Raw genomic sequence first — 13,773 nt, 5'->3', positions numbered from 1 at the left:
ACCAGTCATTTCTCAGCAGACAGAAAGGTTTAATGATGAAGAGCAAGCGCCATAGACTTCATCACTTAGCAGCTGCAAGACCTTGAGAATATTACTCCAAATCTATAATGCAGGGCTAATAAAAATACCCAACTCAGAGCTTTAGTGTAAGAATTAAATCAGGTAATGCCTGTGGAGGGCTTAGTTCAGTAAGAGATAGCTGTTACTATTATGCCTTTATAGTTACAATTTAGCAAAAATATAATATTTCATATGGTATAGTTTAGAGTAACATAGCTATTAGAAAATTTTTGTAATCAATTAAAAAGAAATTCTAAAATTTATGTTGTGTCCATTGGATAGGTGGGCTCACCATTCAATTCCTTTGACAAAAGTCTGTGGAACACCTACTATGCCAGAGACAACTGTCAGGCTCAGAAATGTAGACACAGGCTCTGCTCTTAAGGAGGCCACACTCTTAGGTGAAGGCCATCAAAAAGAGATAATTCTGGGGCCTGCCTAATGGTGTAGTGGTTAAGTTTGGCATGCTCTGCTTCGGCAAACTGGGTTGGTAGCTTCGGATCCTGGGTGCAGACCTACACTACTCATCAAGCCATGCTGTGGTGGCAACCCACATACAAAATAGAGGAAGGTTGGTATGGATGTTAGCTCAGGGCCACTCTTCCTCAAGCAAAAAGGAGGAAGATTGGCAACTGATGTTAGCTCAGGGCCAATCTTCCTCACCAAAAAAAGAGAGAGAGAGAAAGAAAGAGATCATTCTAAAGCAATATGATAAATGCAGTGGTTGCGATAATTCCAAGAAGCTTCCAGTAGTTCCAAACACTGATAACCATCACAAGAAATCTTCCGGGAAGTTGAGTTTTTAAACACACTGTGGTAGACACTACTAGTTGTCTTCCAGATCCATTCTCCTCTTCTTCCTAAAAAATAGAACTTTTAGTATGCATTTGACCATTCAGAATAAAGATTACTTTTCCCAATCTCTCTTGCATCTAAGTAGACTAAGTTCTGACCAACAGATGTGAGGGGAAGTAATGTATGCAACTTCCAAGTAGTGTACTGAAGTGGAAGGGGCATGCCCTCCGCCTTCACTTGTCCTCTCTTCCCATTGGCTAGATTGCAGACTCGGTGGTGTGCCATCTTGGATGACAAAGAGGAGAGCAGCTTCCTAAAAATGGCAGAACAACAATATGGAAGGAGTCTGGTCTCCTAACAGACATCCAAACAGAGCAGACCTGTCATGTCAATTTTGACTTTTCCATGAGAGAGAAATAAACGTCTGTTTTGCTTGAGCCATTAGTTTTTCGGATCTCTGTCACCTGCAGACAAATCAATTTCCAAAATAATATACAGAATTGCCGACCCTACCTCTGCAACTTATATTGTAGTAGATCCATGGTGAAGCCCAAGTACCTGTATTTTTTTAAGTTTCCCAGGTAATTCACTTTAATGTTCAGACAGTTTGGAGAACTATTGAGTTGCAAGTGATCAACAAAGCACTACCAGGAAAGGTCTTGAATAATAAGTAGGAAAGTAGGAAAATAATAAGTAGGCAAAGACTGGGGAGAAAGACAGTCCAAGCTAAGAAGAAAGCCAGAGTCGGTGAGAACCCACAAGGTGCCAGAGAGGAAGCAGCTCAAACATTTAGGATTCCTTCCTAGAACATGGAACAATAGGCATGGAGGGGTAAAAGAAGAAGCTGGAAAGATCGCAGAGGTAATCTACATTATAGAGGGCCTGGGAAGCTACCAAAGTACTTAGACTTTATAAATTGGGGGGAACTCTTTACATGTTTCAAGGAGAGGAGTGACCCAATTAGACTTTTGTTTTTGTTTTAAGATGTTTAACATCTTAGAACACTTGTCTTTAGACGCTTATATACATTTTTACAAATGGGGTCATGCTGTACAGATTGCTGTCTTTTAATGACAGTATTTATATACAACATCATTTTAAATGGATAAATACCATCTCATTTTATGAATATATCATTTTTTTTTAACCAATCCCATTGTGATGGCTTTATTCTGCTTCAATTTAGCTAAGTTTAAGCTACACTTCTAAGAATTCCCATCCCTTTGGTCTGAATTCTGGTTGGCCATGAGCAAAGATTTGGCGGGCAGAAGTGAAGGAGCAGCCATTTTTATGCTCTGAGGGTCCGTGGACGGCACTGTTGCCACTCACACACTTTGCGGCTGATCTGCAGGTTCACCTCGTTGGCATGGGACATCAGCCAGGCCTGGGGCTCCTCCAGTGACTCTGGGTCTCCTTTGACTCCTCCAAATCCTGGGCCAGGTGCACGTGATGGGTGCCACCTTCCTCTGCCAGTTGCCCACGTCATCAAGGTTGGAGGCAATAACAGACACAGGTTCCAGCTTGTCCTTCTAGGTTTCATGTTGTCCTCACCGGCTGCTATTCATCTCTCACTTTACGTGTATTTCTTCTTCCCAACTGCTGATTCTGCTGAGTTCCGGCTCAACACCAGATTCAGAAGAGCCACCACCTTTCCCACACTGATTACCTGCTCCCACGATTGTCAGGTTTAATCCCTGGAGTAGGCCCCTTATTCCGTTTCACGCTTAGTGGTTCTGCTTCTCTGATCAAACTCTCACTGAACTCTGACTCACTGTTTGTTGGGTTCTCTGGGAAGCAGACTGAGATGGAGCTGGGAGTGCAGAGGTTGGGAGTAACACCTAGGAAGATAAAATGGTGAGGAAGCAGGATTGGCCAGAGAGAACCTCAGAGCGCCTTGCAGATCTGGGAAGGGTTCAGGCAACCCAATGGGGAGTTCTGAAGCAAGATTTCCCACTGAAAGAGCCCCACAAATTTGCAGGATTCGTCAGCCCTAGCACCTCGCTCAGTCCTCGGCTGGGGCTGCCTGAGAAGAGCATGGTCTCAGCTTGAGAGCTGAGGAGATCCTGAAGGGGGAAGAGCTGGGATCGGACAGCTCAGCACTCCTTGCAGTGAAGGGCGAGTTCACTCAATGGGAGATGGAGTTCACTCAATGGGAGATCCGAGCGGCGCACCCACACTGTTCCACAGTTGATGGACCCATTTTTCACTGTTAGAATAATACTTAGGTGAATAATTTAGTAGGTTGACCTTTTTGCACATCCATAATTATTTACTTAAGATAAATTCCTAGAAGTGAGAGTTCCAGGGCCAAAGACTATGGCCACTTTTAAGGCTTTTGGTACGTAAAACCAGAATCCTTAAAAGAATCATGGTCTTCAGAAGAATCACGGTTTCAATTAGAATTTAATCAACATTGAGGCTGAACACTTTTATATGCTTTTGGACATTTATATTTCTTTTTAAAAACGTCTCATTCATATTCTTGCCTATACGATGTTCATCTTTTTTAAAGGATTTGAAACAGCTATTTATGTGTAAAAGCTTTTAACCTCCTGTCTGATACACATAATGCAAATAATTCTCCAGCTTGTTCTTAGCCTTTAAAATGTTTAATGTTGCTTTTGATGTACAGAAATTTTTAATTTTTATGTAGTTAACACTATTTTTTAAACTGTTGTCATGTTGTACATTACATCTTCAGTCCTTATTTATCTTATAAATGGAAGCTTGTGCCTTTTGACCACCTTTATCCAATTCCTCCTCTGCCACTCCCCGCCCCTCACCACTGGTAAACACAAATCTGATCTCTTTTTCTATGAGTTTGACTGGGTTTTTTTTTTAGATCCCATTTCTAAGTGAGATCATACAGTATTTGTCTTTCTCTGTCTGACATTTCACTTAGCATAATGGCCTCAAGGTCCATCCGTGGCAGGATTTCCTTCTTTTTATGGTTGAATAGTATTCCATTGTACATTCCATTTTCTTTATCTATTCATCTGTCATTAGACAATTAGGTTGTTTCCACGTCTTGGCTCTTGTGAGTAACGCTGCGATGAACATGCCGTGCAGATATCTCTTCGACATAGTGGTTTTGTTTCCTCCAGATAAATACCGAGGAGTGGGGTTGCTGAATCGTATGGTAGTTCTATTTTTAATGTTTTGAAAAACTCCATACTGTTTTCTATAGTGTCTGTACCAATTTACAATTCCACCAACAGTGCACAAGGATTCTCTTGTATCTATATCCTGGACCAGCATCTGTTATTTCTTGTCTTTTTGATGACAGCCATTCTAATGGGTGTGAGGTGATGTTTCATTGTAGTTTTGATTTGCATCTCCCTGATGGTTAGTGATATTGAGCACCTTTTCATGCACCTGTTGGCCATTTGTACATCTTCTTTGGAGAAATGTCTATTCAGGTCCTTTGCCCATTTTTTAATTGGATTATTTGTTTTTTTCCTCTTGAGTTGTATGAGTTCCTCATATACTATTTTGGATATTAACCCCTTATCAGATATATGGCGTGCAAACATTCTCTCCCATCCTCTAAGCTGCCTTTTCATTTCGTTGATCGCTTCTTTTGCTGTGCAGCTTTTTGGTTTGATGTGGTCTCACTTATTTATTTTTGATTTTGTTGCTTTTTCTTTAGGTGTCATTTCTAAAAAAATCATTGCCAAGACCCAGATCAAGGAGCTTTTTTCCTATGTTTTCTTCTGGAGTTTTACGGCTTCAGGTCTTACTTTTAAATCTTAATCCATTTTGAGTTTATTTTTGTCTACAATATAAGAAAGTGGTCCGGTTTCATTCTTTTGCATGTATCTGTCCAGTTTTCCTGGCACCATTTATTGAAGGGACTCTCTTTTCCTCACTGTATATTCTTGCCCCCTTTGTCATATATTAATTGACCGTACAGGCATGGATTTATTTCTAGGCTCTCCATTCGGTTCCACTGAGGTATGTACCTCTTTTTATGCTAAGACCATACTGTTTTGATTACTACAGCTTTATAATATGGCTTGAAATTGGAAAGTGTGATGCCTCCTGCTCTGTTCTTTCTCAGAATTGCTTTGGCTATGAGATCTTTTGTGGTTCCATGTAAACTTTAGGATTGTTTTTTCTACTTCTGTAAAAAATGCCATTGGAATCTTGATAAGGATTGCATTGAATCTATAGATGGCTTTGGGTTAGTTAACACTATTAATATTTTTCCAGATGATTATGCTTAGAAAAGCCTCGGGCACCTCAAGATTACATTAATATTCACTTATGCCCATTTTGTAACCATTTGTTATTTCATTTTATGATGTGATTTCTGGTCTAATATACAATAGCAGATCATACTGTATTAAGCATGTGTATATATATACATATTTCTGTACTTTCTTTTTTTGTCCCATTGATCTTTCTATAGCAGTATCCCAGATGTCTTAATTATTTTCACTTCATGATAAATATTAACTATTTAACATATATGTTAAGCATATAACATATGTTAACTATTTAACATAATGATATTTTAATATTTTTGGTTTCATGATAAATGTTAACTGGTTGGGTAAAGCCCATCTTACTACTCATTTTTTTAAATGTCTATTTCCCTTCCCTGTAAGAAGATTATACATCACCACCTGTAGCCACGTGTGGCAAGTAAACTATAGCCCATAAGTTCTTTAATACTCATCCCCCCAAGAGAGGGAGTCTATATTCCCTCCTCTTGTAGGCTCCATGCCTGTTTTGTCCCAATACATCATGGCAGAAGTGACGTTCTGCCAGTTTCCACACCCAGACTTTTCCAGTTCCTGTCTCTGGGAGCCCTGAGCTGCCATGGAGGAAGTCCACAATCTTTACTGGTATTCCTACCAGGCACTTGTGAGTGAAGTCAAGGTGGACCCTCCAGAGCAGTCCATCGGCCAGCTGAATAGCACAGAGTGACCTCAGTCAATGCCACATGCACCAGCAGACTTGCCCAGCTGGGCCCTGCCTGAATCCCTGTCATCAGGTGTGATAAAACGGTGGTTGTTTTAAGCCACTAAGTTTTAGGGTGATTTGCTACACCGAAACAGAACATCATGTGATAGGCAGGGACTCCCTGTGGGAGGAGCAGACATTCCTCTCCCATTGACCGGCCCCATCGTGTGTGCCTTGCTTTGGCCAATGGTATCCAAGTAGAAGAGGCATATGCCAGGTCCGAGCAGAAACTTAGCTATCATTTCGGGGAGCTCTTTTGCTTTCCCTCTACCGTGAGAATGGCATGTCCCTGACGGGGCCTGCTCCTTCAGCCTGGGTCCTGCAGCATGAAGACACGTAGAGAAGAGCTGAAGCTGACCCACAGCCAGCAGCATATAGTATAAGCAAGAAATAAACTCTTGCTAGTGTAAGCCATTGCAATTGAGGGGTTGTCCAGGACCACCGTCACACTTACAACAACACACCACACAGCTACTCTTCCTCTCCCCTTTCCTCAATACTGATAAAGTCCACTTCCCATGATAAAGTCTGAAAATGTCAGATATTCATTTTTCCAGCCTCCCTTACAGCTAGAGGTGTTCTTGTTCTGACCAATGACAAGTAAAAAGTAGTCTGCGAAGGGGGTATACTTCTGGGAAAGATTATCCTTAATGATCAAAAGAGGGGACCCGTTCTAGATACTTTTCCAATGAGGATGTGATGGCTAGAGCTACAGCAGCCATCTTATTACCATGAGTCAACAAACCTGATAATTAAAAGCAAACATACTGAAGAATGGAAGGTTAAAAAGATCTTGGACTCTTAATAAAATCATTGAGCCACTCAGCAACTCTAGGACTGCCTACCACCAAAAACATCTTATAATGTGAGATAACTGTCTTAATTTTTTAAGTCACTATTAGTTGGTAATCCTGTTATTTGTAGGCAAAAACAAACGAACTAGTATAGAGTTATCTGTTGATTTTGCATGCCTAGCATGAAGCCCTCGTCTTCTGGTAACAGCATTCTGACTTTCCTTCAGGGTATCGGCATACTACACACATACAAACACACCCGTACACACACACACACACGTACATTCACACACCCACTGATTTGGTTCAGGTGAGATTGACTGTAATCTCCAGTTCCTGGGGCAAGCACGTGACCAGGTGTGGCCAGAGAGAGCAGTACATCCACCTGGCTACAATGAGTAGGCTGAGGTCTACTTCTGGGACTTTTGGCAGAATTGTTGGGAAAGAGAGGCTCTCTGTTCATTGCAATAGCTGCTTAAGAATGAGACCAACACAGAGGAGAACAGAGCTGAGAAACAAAGGCTGATTTCTGATAACATCATTGATCCTTTGGGACTCTCACTTGCCTGGTCTACCTTTGGACTTTTCCTCCAGTTATATGAACCAATAAATTCTTGCTCTTCCATAAGCCAGGTAACAACAGAAAGAATCCTGACTGATACAGACCAGAGTCCTGGTTTACAGGTGGGGCCAAGGGTCCTCAGCTGAAGTAACGCAGGGTTAGGGGCGGGGTGAGGGGAACGAGGCAGAGGAAGGACAAAATACAACAACACTACGAGGTAGCTACTATTATCTGTCTCTTTCATAGATAACAGAAGCTGAGGCATTGAAGAGTAAAGTTACTTACCAAGGTTGCACAGCGAGTAATTAAAAGGGTCCAGGTTCTATCTCAAGCCTAACAGAACTCCAAAGTTATTTTTACTAACCACAATGGTTCTCAGGGTAGGTCCATACCAGGACTCAAGTCTGTATATCGCCTCTTAAACATCAAAGAGTTTTATTGGTGTTGGCTGGGTGGGGCTGAGGACAACAATTCTATTTGAGATTCAAGTTTGGAATTCTTAACTGTTTTCCTGATCACTTGGGAAGAGGCAACGGCAGCCATAATCAGGTTTATTCAACATCACTACTTAGGTCCGTCAACTCGCTTCTCTTCCCAGGGCTCCCTACACATGCCTCAGGTCCAGTCACCTTGGAAGGAAAGGGGCTTCCTCTGGAATTCTCATCTCATGTTCAGGATATGTAGATGGCTTCTTCCAGGAAATTCCAGGTCTGCTAAAGCCCCTCCCAGCAGCCAGGTGGAACAAGCTGGGACAGTGCCCATTCCCAGTGCCCATTCCACACGTTTCTGGGAAGCCCCTCTCCAGTGAGGATCCCAAGCACCATGCCTAGAGTTGCCCCCAGCCCCTCCTGTGAGGACTCTGCCTCTTAGCCCAGCAGGTGGACAAGTTCACAGGTCTGTCTCCAAGCTCACAAGTCCTACTGGGTGTGGAGACAAACGTCAGCTGAGGGCTGTTGCTTTTAACATTTCCAGCTCCGTAGTAAAGCATCGGTCATAAGACCCTGCTATTTATCCCTGGACCTGATCCGGTAAGTGGACTCCATTTCGATGGCCAACCTCTACCAAACCCAATCTGACCAGCAGCTGGCCTAAGGATCATGATGTCCAGCCTCCTGATGCCTGCCTCCAAATGGTCTATCGAGGAGGCAGGCTCCTCCAAGGACCACTTCCTCACAGTTCCCTCCAGCCAGTGGTTCCCAAAGCGTAGGAAACACACCAGTCATGTACACAAGATGATTGTCAGTGGTACCCCACAGCTTTAAATAACACTGACTCACACAGTGAAAAGACTGCTCCCTTCTCAATTCTTTATCCATCCTTCAGATCACCACAGAGAAGCTCTGTTTGGGGCAGGCTTGTTTTTTATAATTCTTCAACACTTGCTAATTTCCCTTTTGACATTTTTTTTGGGGTTCTTTGCATGTTTTTGTGTAGTTATTTTATTTACAGCAATTGGTGCTCGTTTCAAATTTATAGGCGTGGTATTGTTTCCTTTCTAAGCTCAAATATGTAAATTTTAAATGAGTCTGTTTATAGACAAATAATAAGTTAATAACGGCACCAATTGTAGGGACTGTATGGCAATGAAATTGAGGGCGGGAAACAAATCATTGAAACTTGCCAACTGCTGCTCACAGCACAGGGGTTCCCCACGGGTGCCATCAGCCCCCTTGGAACATACCCACAGGCAACTCTGTCAGGGTTAGCATCAAGAGGGTGGGGTTCAAACAGCTTATGCCACAGCAGCCAGATGCTCCTCCCTCCTGCACAACAAGGCTCTCCAACCTCCTGAACTTGGGCAGGATCAGGGGCTTGCACGCTGAGAAAAGGTGGGGCAGTCTGCTCCCCATCCACCAGAACGGTGAGCGGTCCTGGGGATCTGCTTAGCCCTCCAGGAGCACACGTCACTGGCACAGAGCAGAGCAGGTGTGGGCAGGAACGGATGGGAGCTCTTCCTGAGAGCCCAGGGGCCAGGGCTGTGCCCAGCGCTTTGTGGATGTTGGAGAACCTTACAGACAGCTGTCACTAGGAGCCTGGCCGGAAGCTTTAGGTCACTGTCTCTAAAACTTTGGTCCTTAGACCTCCAACATCAGAATCACATATTAAAAATACAGATTTCTCTGGAGACTTAGGAGCTCTCAAATGGGGCTGAAGGGTCTGTACTTTTTTTTTTCTTTCTCTCCCCAAAGCCCCAGTGCATGGTTGTATATCTTAGTTGTAAGTCCTTCTGCTTCTTCTGCTTGAGCTCCTGCCACAGCACGGCAACTGACAGACGGGTGGTGTGTTTCCATGACCAGGAAACAAACCTGGGCGACCAAAGTGGTGAGAGTGCTGAATTCAACCACTAAGCCATCAGGGCTGGCTCTGAACTTTTTAATCAGGTGATATTTACCATCAGGAAAATTTGGGAAACACCATAATGGAAAAAAGACGAGCTATAAAGAAAGATCCCTCTCTCCATTCCTCCCTCTCTCTCCCTCTCTCCCCTCCATTTCTCTCTATTTACAAATCTTCCCCCACAATGCCTGGAAAAAACAGCCAGTAGCCACTCTGAGTTTCATCCAGACCCCCATCTTTAATTGGGAACAAAGACAAAACAAACATCCCTCAGTTGGAAAGTATTCGCGTGGTAATCCTGACAAAAATCCCAAAATTCCTGAAGGAATCAATTACCCCTCACCCGCTCCCCTCAACTAGGAGACTCATTTGTCAGAATCATACTACAGTCAAAACCCAAAAGTGGCAATGGGGTTAATATGCCACCCCAGACAATTCGGTTCCAGAGTCTCAAAGATGCATAATCTTTACAGGACCTTGAACTCCCTGAACTCAGAAAATGCCAAGAGTTGGAGAATCTCAGCTTTCTTTTGTGTTGATTTCACTCTCAGGAAAGCTGAGACGGAGAATAACTGAGCCCTGATGGCATCTTTGGAGCCCTCGGATCTAGCTGTGCCTGAGACGCTTCCAGACTTTTCCAGTCTTCTGAACATACCTCCAGACTTTTTAATTACACGAGCCCATAAAATCCCTTTTTAACTGAAGTCCCTTTGATTTGGGTTTTTAGTGACTTGCAACCAAAAGATTTCTGCCTGATTCACAGATCTGAGATCAAATGAGTTAGACTTTAGTATATATCCTTCCAGCTTTCTCTCCTTGGCCTTAAATAGAGTTCAGTACAGAAGTAAGAATACAATTTACTGGGGCCGTGCCTCCATGGGGCTAAAGATGACTCCCAAGCAAGGCCGGTCTGTGTAAGCCAGCCAAAGGCACAAACGGGGTCACTTCAGGATCCGGATGCTCATTTTCTGCTCGATGTCTATCTTCTCTAAGGACTGAGGGGACATGGGTGGTAGTCAAGAGGCTTGAATTCCACTCCTCTATGCTTCCAACCTCCTCTCCCATCCCCAAGGCCCCATTATTCCTTGGGAACCCCTCTCTTTCTGCCCTCCTCCTTCCAACTTCATTTCCCATGTCCATTTGTCCTAGGGACTCCTGCTCACAACTCCCCAGGCCCCAAGGACATTCTGACCTTGGCAAACTCCAGGAAGGACACAGCCCCATCGCCATCTTCATCGGCCTCCTGCACCGTGCGTTCGGCGATGCTCTCCAACTGCTCTTCCGTCACCTGCACCCCGACCATCAGCCGGAGTACCTGGGAGGTGGGGGAGAGACCGCCATAAAGAGGAGGCACAGAGGCTACTAGTAGCATCACCCAAACTTTGCCAACTTTACCCCAAAAGTCATTGCCAATTTCATAATCCATTCCTCATGCATTTTCACCCCATTCCAATCACTTCTCACCATATCCCCCAGTAATTTCCCCCACTACTTCTTCATCCAAACCCTCATCTGTCCCTTACCATCCCACACTCACCTCAACAATATACCCAAATTCATTGCCCAACCCCAAACCTTAGAACCCAGCCTCCAAGTGTCCTCCACCCCATTCCTCACCTCCTCCTCCAACTATTTCTGATTCTATCCTCCACTTCATCACATCTATTCCAGAGTTTCTCCATCTCAGCACTATTAACATTTGGGGCCAGAAAGCTCCTTGTTGTGGAGGGAATGGGGGCTATCTTGTGCATTGTAAGATATTTAGCAGCACTCTTGACCCCTGCCCACTAGATGCCATGTAGTGCCCCCCCCCCCCCCCTTGCCACCACCAAAAATGTCTCTAGATATTGCCAATGTCATTCCAGGGACAAAATCACCCCTAGCTGAGAACCAACCTCCTAGCCAACTGTTCCTCACCCCATTTCCCAGCTAACCCACACTCCAACCCCACCCATTCCCATTTCCCACCCAATACCCCAATTATTTGCATCCCCCATCCACCAATCATCCACCCCATCCCCCACAACCACTCCATTCAACCACCCCACCCTACACACATCACATCTCTTGCCCTTGTGTTCTTCTAACCTGTAGCATCTCATGCCTGGAGATCTTTCCATCCCGATCCAGGTCGTAGAGCTGAAACGCAACTGGGAAGAGAGTGGAAGGTGAAAAGGAAGGTGAGTCTTCCCTAGTTTTCTTCTAGCAGAAGGTCACCCTGGAGGAGTGTGGGAGGTCATCTATAGGCTCACAAAAGGAATGGGAGGTGCCCGGGGCCTCTCACTGGTTTGGGAAATCCCGGGTCTCACTTGGGGGCGAGGGGGGTGCGGTCCCTATAAACTCACAGCGAAGTTTGTTCATTCTGCTGTTGAGGGGTTCAGGTTCCCTGGGGTCCCGGAGTCCTGCGTCCTCATCGTCTGCAGGTCGAAAATGAGCCAGGACCCTGACAAAGTCTGGGAAATCCACTTGCAGACTCCTGGCGGGGGTGGAATGGAGCAGAGGCAGTGGTCACTTTGGCCCTCCCCCTGCCTCCGTCCCTAACCTCCTCCCTACTGCCCCCCCACAAGCTTTTCCACCAACCCCAGCGAGACCTCACCCATCAGGGAAGAAGCTGTCTATAATGCGGTCTCCCAGGGGGTTCACGGCCAGCGCCCCAATCTGCTGCAGATCCATGCGGCTGGAAGGTCAAAGTAGGCAGGGCAAAGACCAAGATGGTGAGTCAAAAAGGAGAATGGGGTCAGAGAGACAGAGGTGGGAGGTCACAGGGTCAGCTCCCCCTCACCTCAGGTAGCCCTTCTTGTTCGTGTCCAGGGCCCGAAACCGGTGGTAGAGGCGGAGCAGACTGGCCTGCGAGACTGCGGGACGGAAGGCAGAGGGGTGACCTGCCCAGGAGGCTCGGACGCGCTCCAGAAACCCTCCCCGGCGGCCCGGGAGGTAGGCTTGGGTTCCACCAGGGACCCAGGGGCAAAGCTGGCGGGGTTGGAGGGGGCGTGAGAAGTCCTGGGAGTCTCGTCGCGTCCCGGCGGTCCCCTCCGGGAGGCCAAGGGACCAAAGCCGACCTCTCCATCAGCCGTCCGCCTCTGCTGTCAGCCTCGATCTGGGCTCGAGGACACGGGTGCTGGATTAACCTGGCCCCCAGGCCCGGGAAGGGACCCGCCTCAAACCTGGACGCCGGGACCCTCGGTTAACGCGCCCCCAGCCCTGCGATTCCAGACCCTCGGATCTTGTGGTTCGCTCATCCCTCCCGCCAACCCCCTACTCCGGGGCGCCCAGCTGGGGTCCCCGACTTAAGCCCCTCGGGCCCTGCCCCGGGACGCGGGCTCGACCCCGGGCGCCCTCCGCAGCCGCACTCACAGCCCGTCTCCCGCCGGAGGCTGTCCGCGTCGGGAATGAGCGCCGCGTGCGAGCTGCTCGAGCCCATGGCGGCGCTGCAGCCCGAGCGCCAGCGCAGCGCCAGCGGCCGCCGACCGCGCGCCCCGCCCCGCGCCGCCCCTCTGCTCCCGCCCCGGCCGAAGGCCACAGGCCTGGCGCGAAGCCAGGCTGGGGAACCCCGGCGTTCCTCGCCTCCCCCCGCCGCCCGGCGAATGGCAAACAATGCCCGGGGAGCGGGGGCAGAGGGGCGGCGCGAACAACGGGTCGTTTCACGCCGAGATCCCGAGGTCGGCGCGGGAGAGCCCGGGCCCCGCCTCCCCGCCCCGGGGCTCGCCCCGGTTCCCACGGAGTAAGGCTCCGAGGTCCCCAGCTTCTTCGTCCGGAGACAGAATCCAAGTCCGTCTGGGCAGGGGGTGGCGGATGGGGAGCGGAGCGGGACGCATGCGTTCCGATCCCGGTGGCGCCCGCCTGGGGCCCCCTCCCCAGGCAGGAGGGTCGGGAGGGAGAGGCCTGGCAGGGCTAAAGAGAGGTGAAGTGGGGAGGGTCGTGAGGCTAGAGGAAGGGCTGGGTAAGTGGAAAGAGCACTGGATCTGGAGAACGTGGGTTGGAATCCCGTTATGCGGCCGACTCTGGGCATATCAGTCTATCTTGGTTTCATCTCTTTTGTTTGGTCCACATAGCGTTATTGTTGTTGTTTAATTGAGACAATGCTTAAAAATCAGGAGATTTAACCAAAAATCCAGATTCCTGGCTTCTCCTGAGAAATCAGAAGTTCTGACACCACTAGGCCCGCCTTCCTCCCTGGCACCACTCAGCTGCAGCTAGGGAACGGCTGCCGTGTTTAAATGAGGCATGGTGGGCTGTCCACTTGCCTCAGTCCCCACC

General features: G+C 47.1%; 1 protein-coding gene across 2 annotated transcripts; it reads right to left on the bottom strand.

The window, feature by feature from the left end:
• Positions 1-704: 704 nt before the first annotated feature.
• CHP2 (calcineurin like EF-hand protein 2) lies at positions 705-12,966 on the bottom strand. Of its 2 annotated transcripts, none has more exons than XM_046667175.1 (7): positions 12,871-12,966; positions 12,299-12,371; positions 12,113-12,193; positions 11,862-11,992; positions 11,605-11,666; positions 10,709-10,831; positions 705-920 (listed from the first exon to the last, which is right to left on the bottom strand). In XM_046667175.1, exons 1-7 carry the CDS (start codon positions 12,935-12,937, stop codon positions 759-761), a joined length of 699 nt encoding a protein of 232 aa, XP_046523131.1. In that variant the 5' UTR covers positions 12,938-12,966; the 3' UTR covers positions 705-758. The 2 variants fall into 2 exon arrangements, with proteins under 2 accessions (XP_046523131.1, XP_046523133.1); XM_046667177.1 differs by lacking the exon at positions 705-920 and adding an exon at positions 9,731-10,511.
• Between the last annotated feature and the right edge of the window lie 807 nt (positions 12,967-13,773).

This window comes from Equus quagga, chromosome 7, assembly GCF_021613505.1.
Source record: "Equus quagga isolate Etosha38 chromosome 7, UCLA_HA_Equagga_1.0, whole genome shotgun sequence".
Lineage (NCBI taxonomy): Eukaryota > Metazoa > Chordata > Mammalia > Perissodactyla > Equidae > Equus > Equus quagga.
Note: the sequence above shows the minus strand (reverse complement) of the source record. Positions and strands in the feature narration are given on the sequence as shown.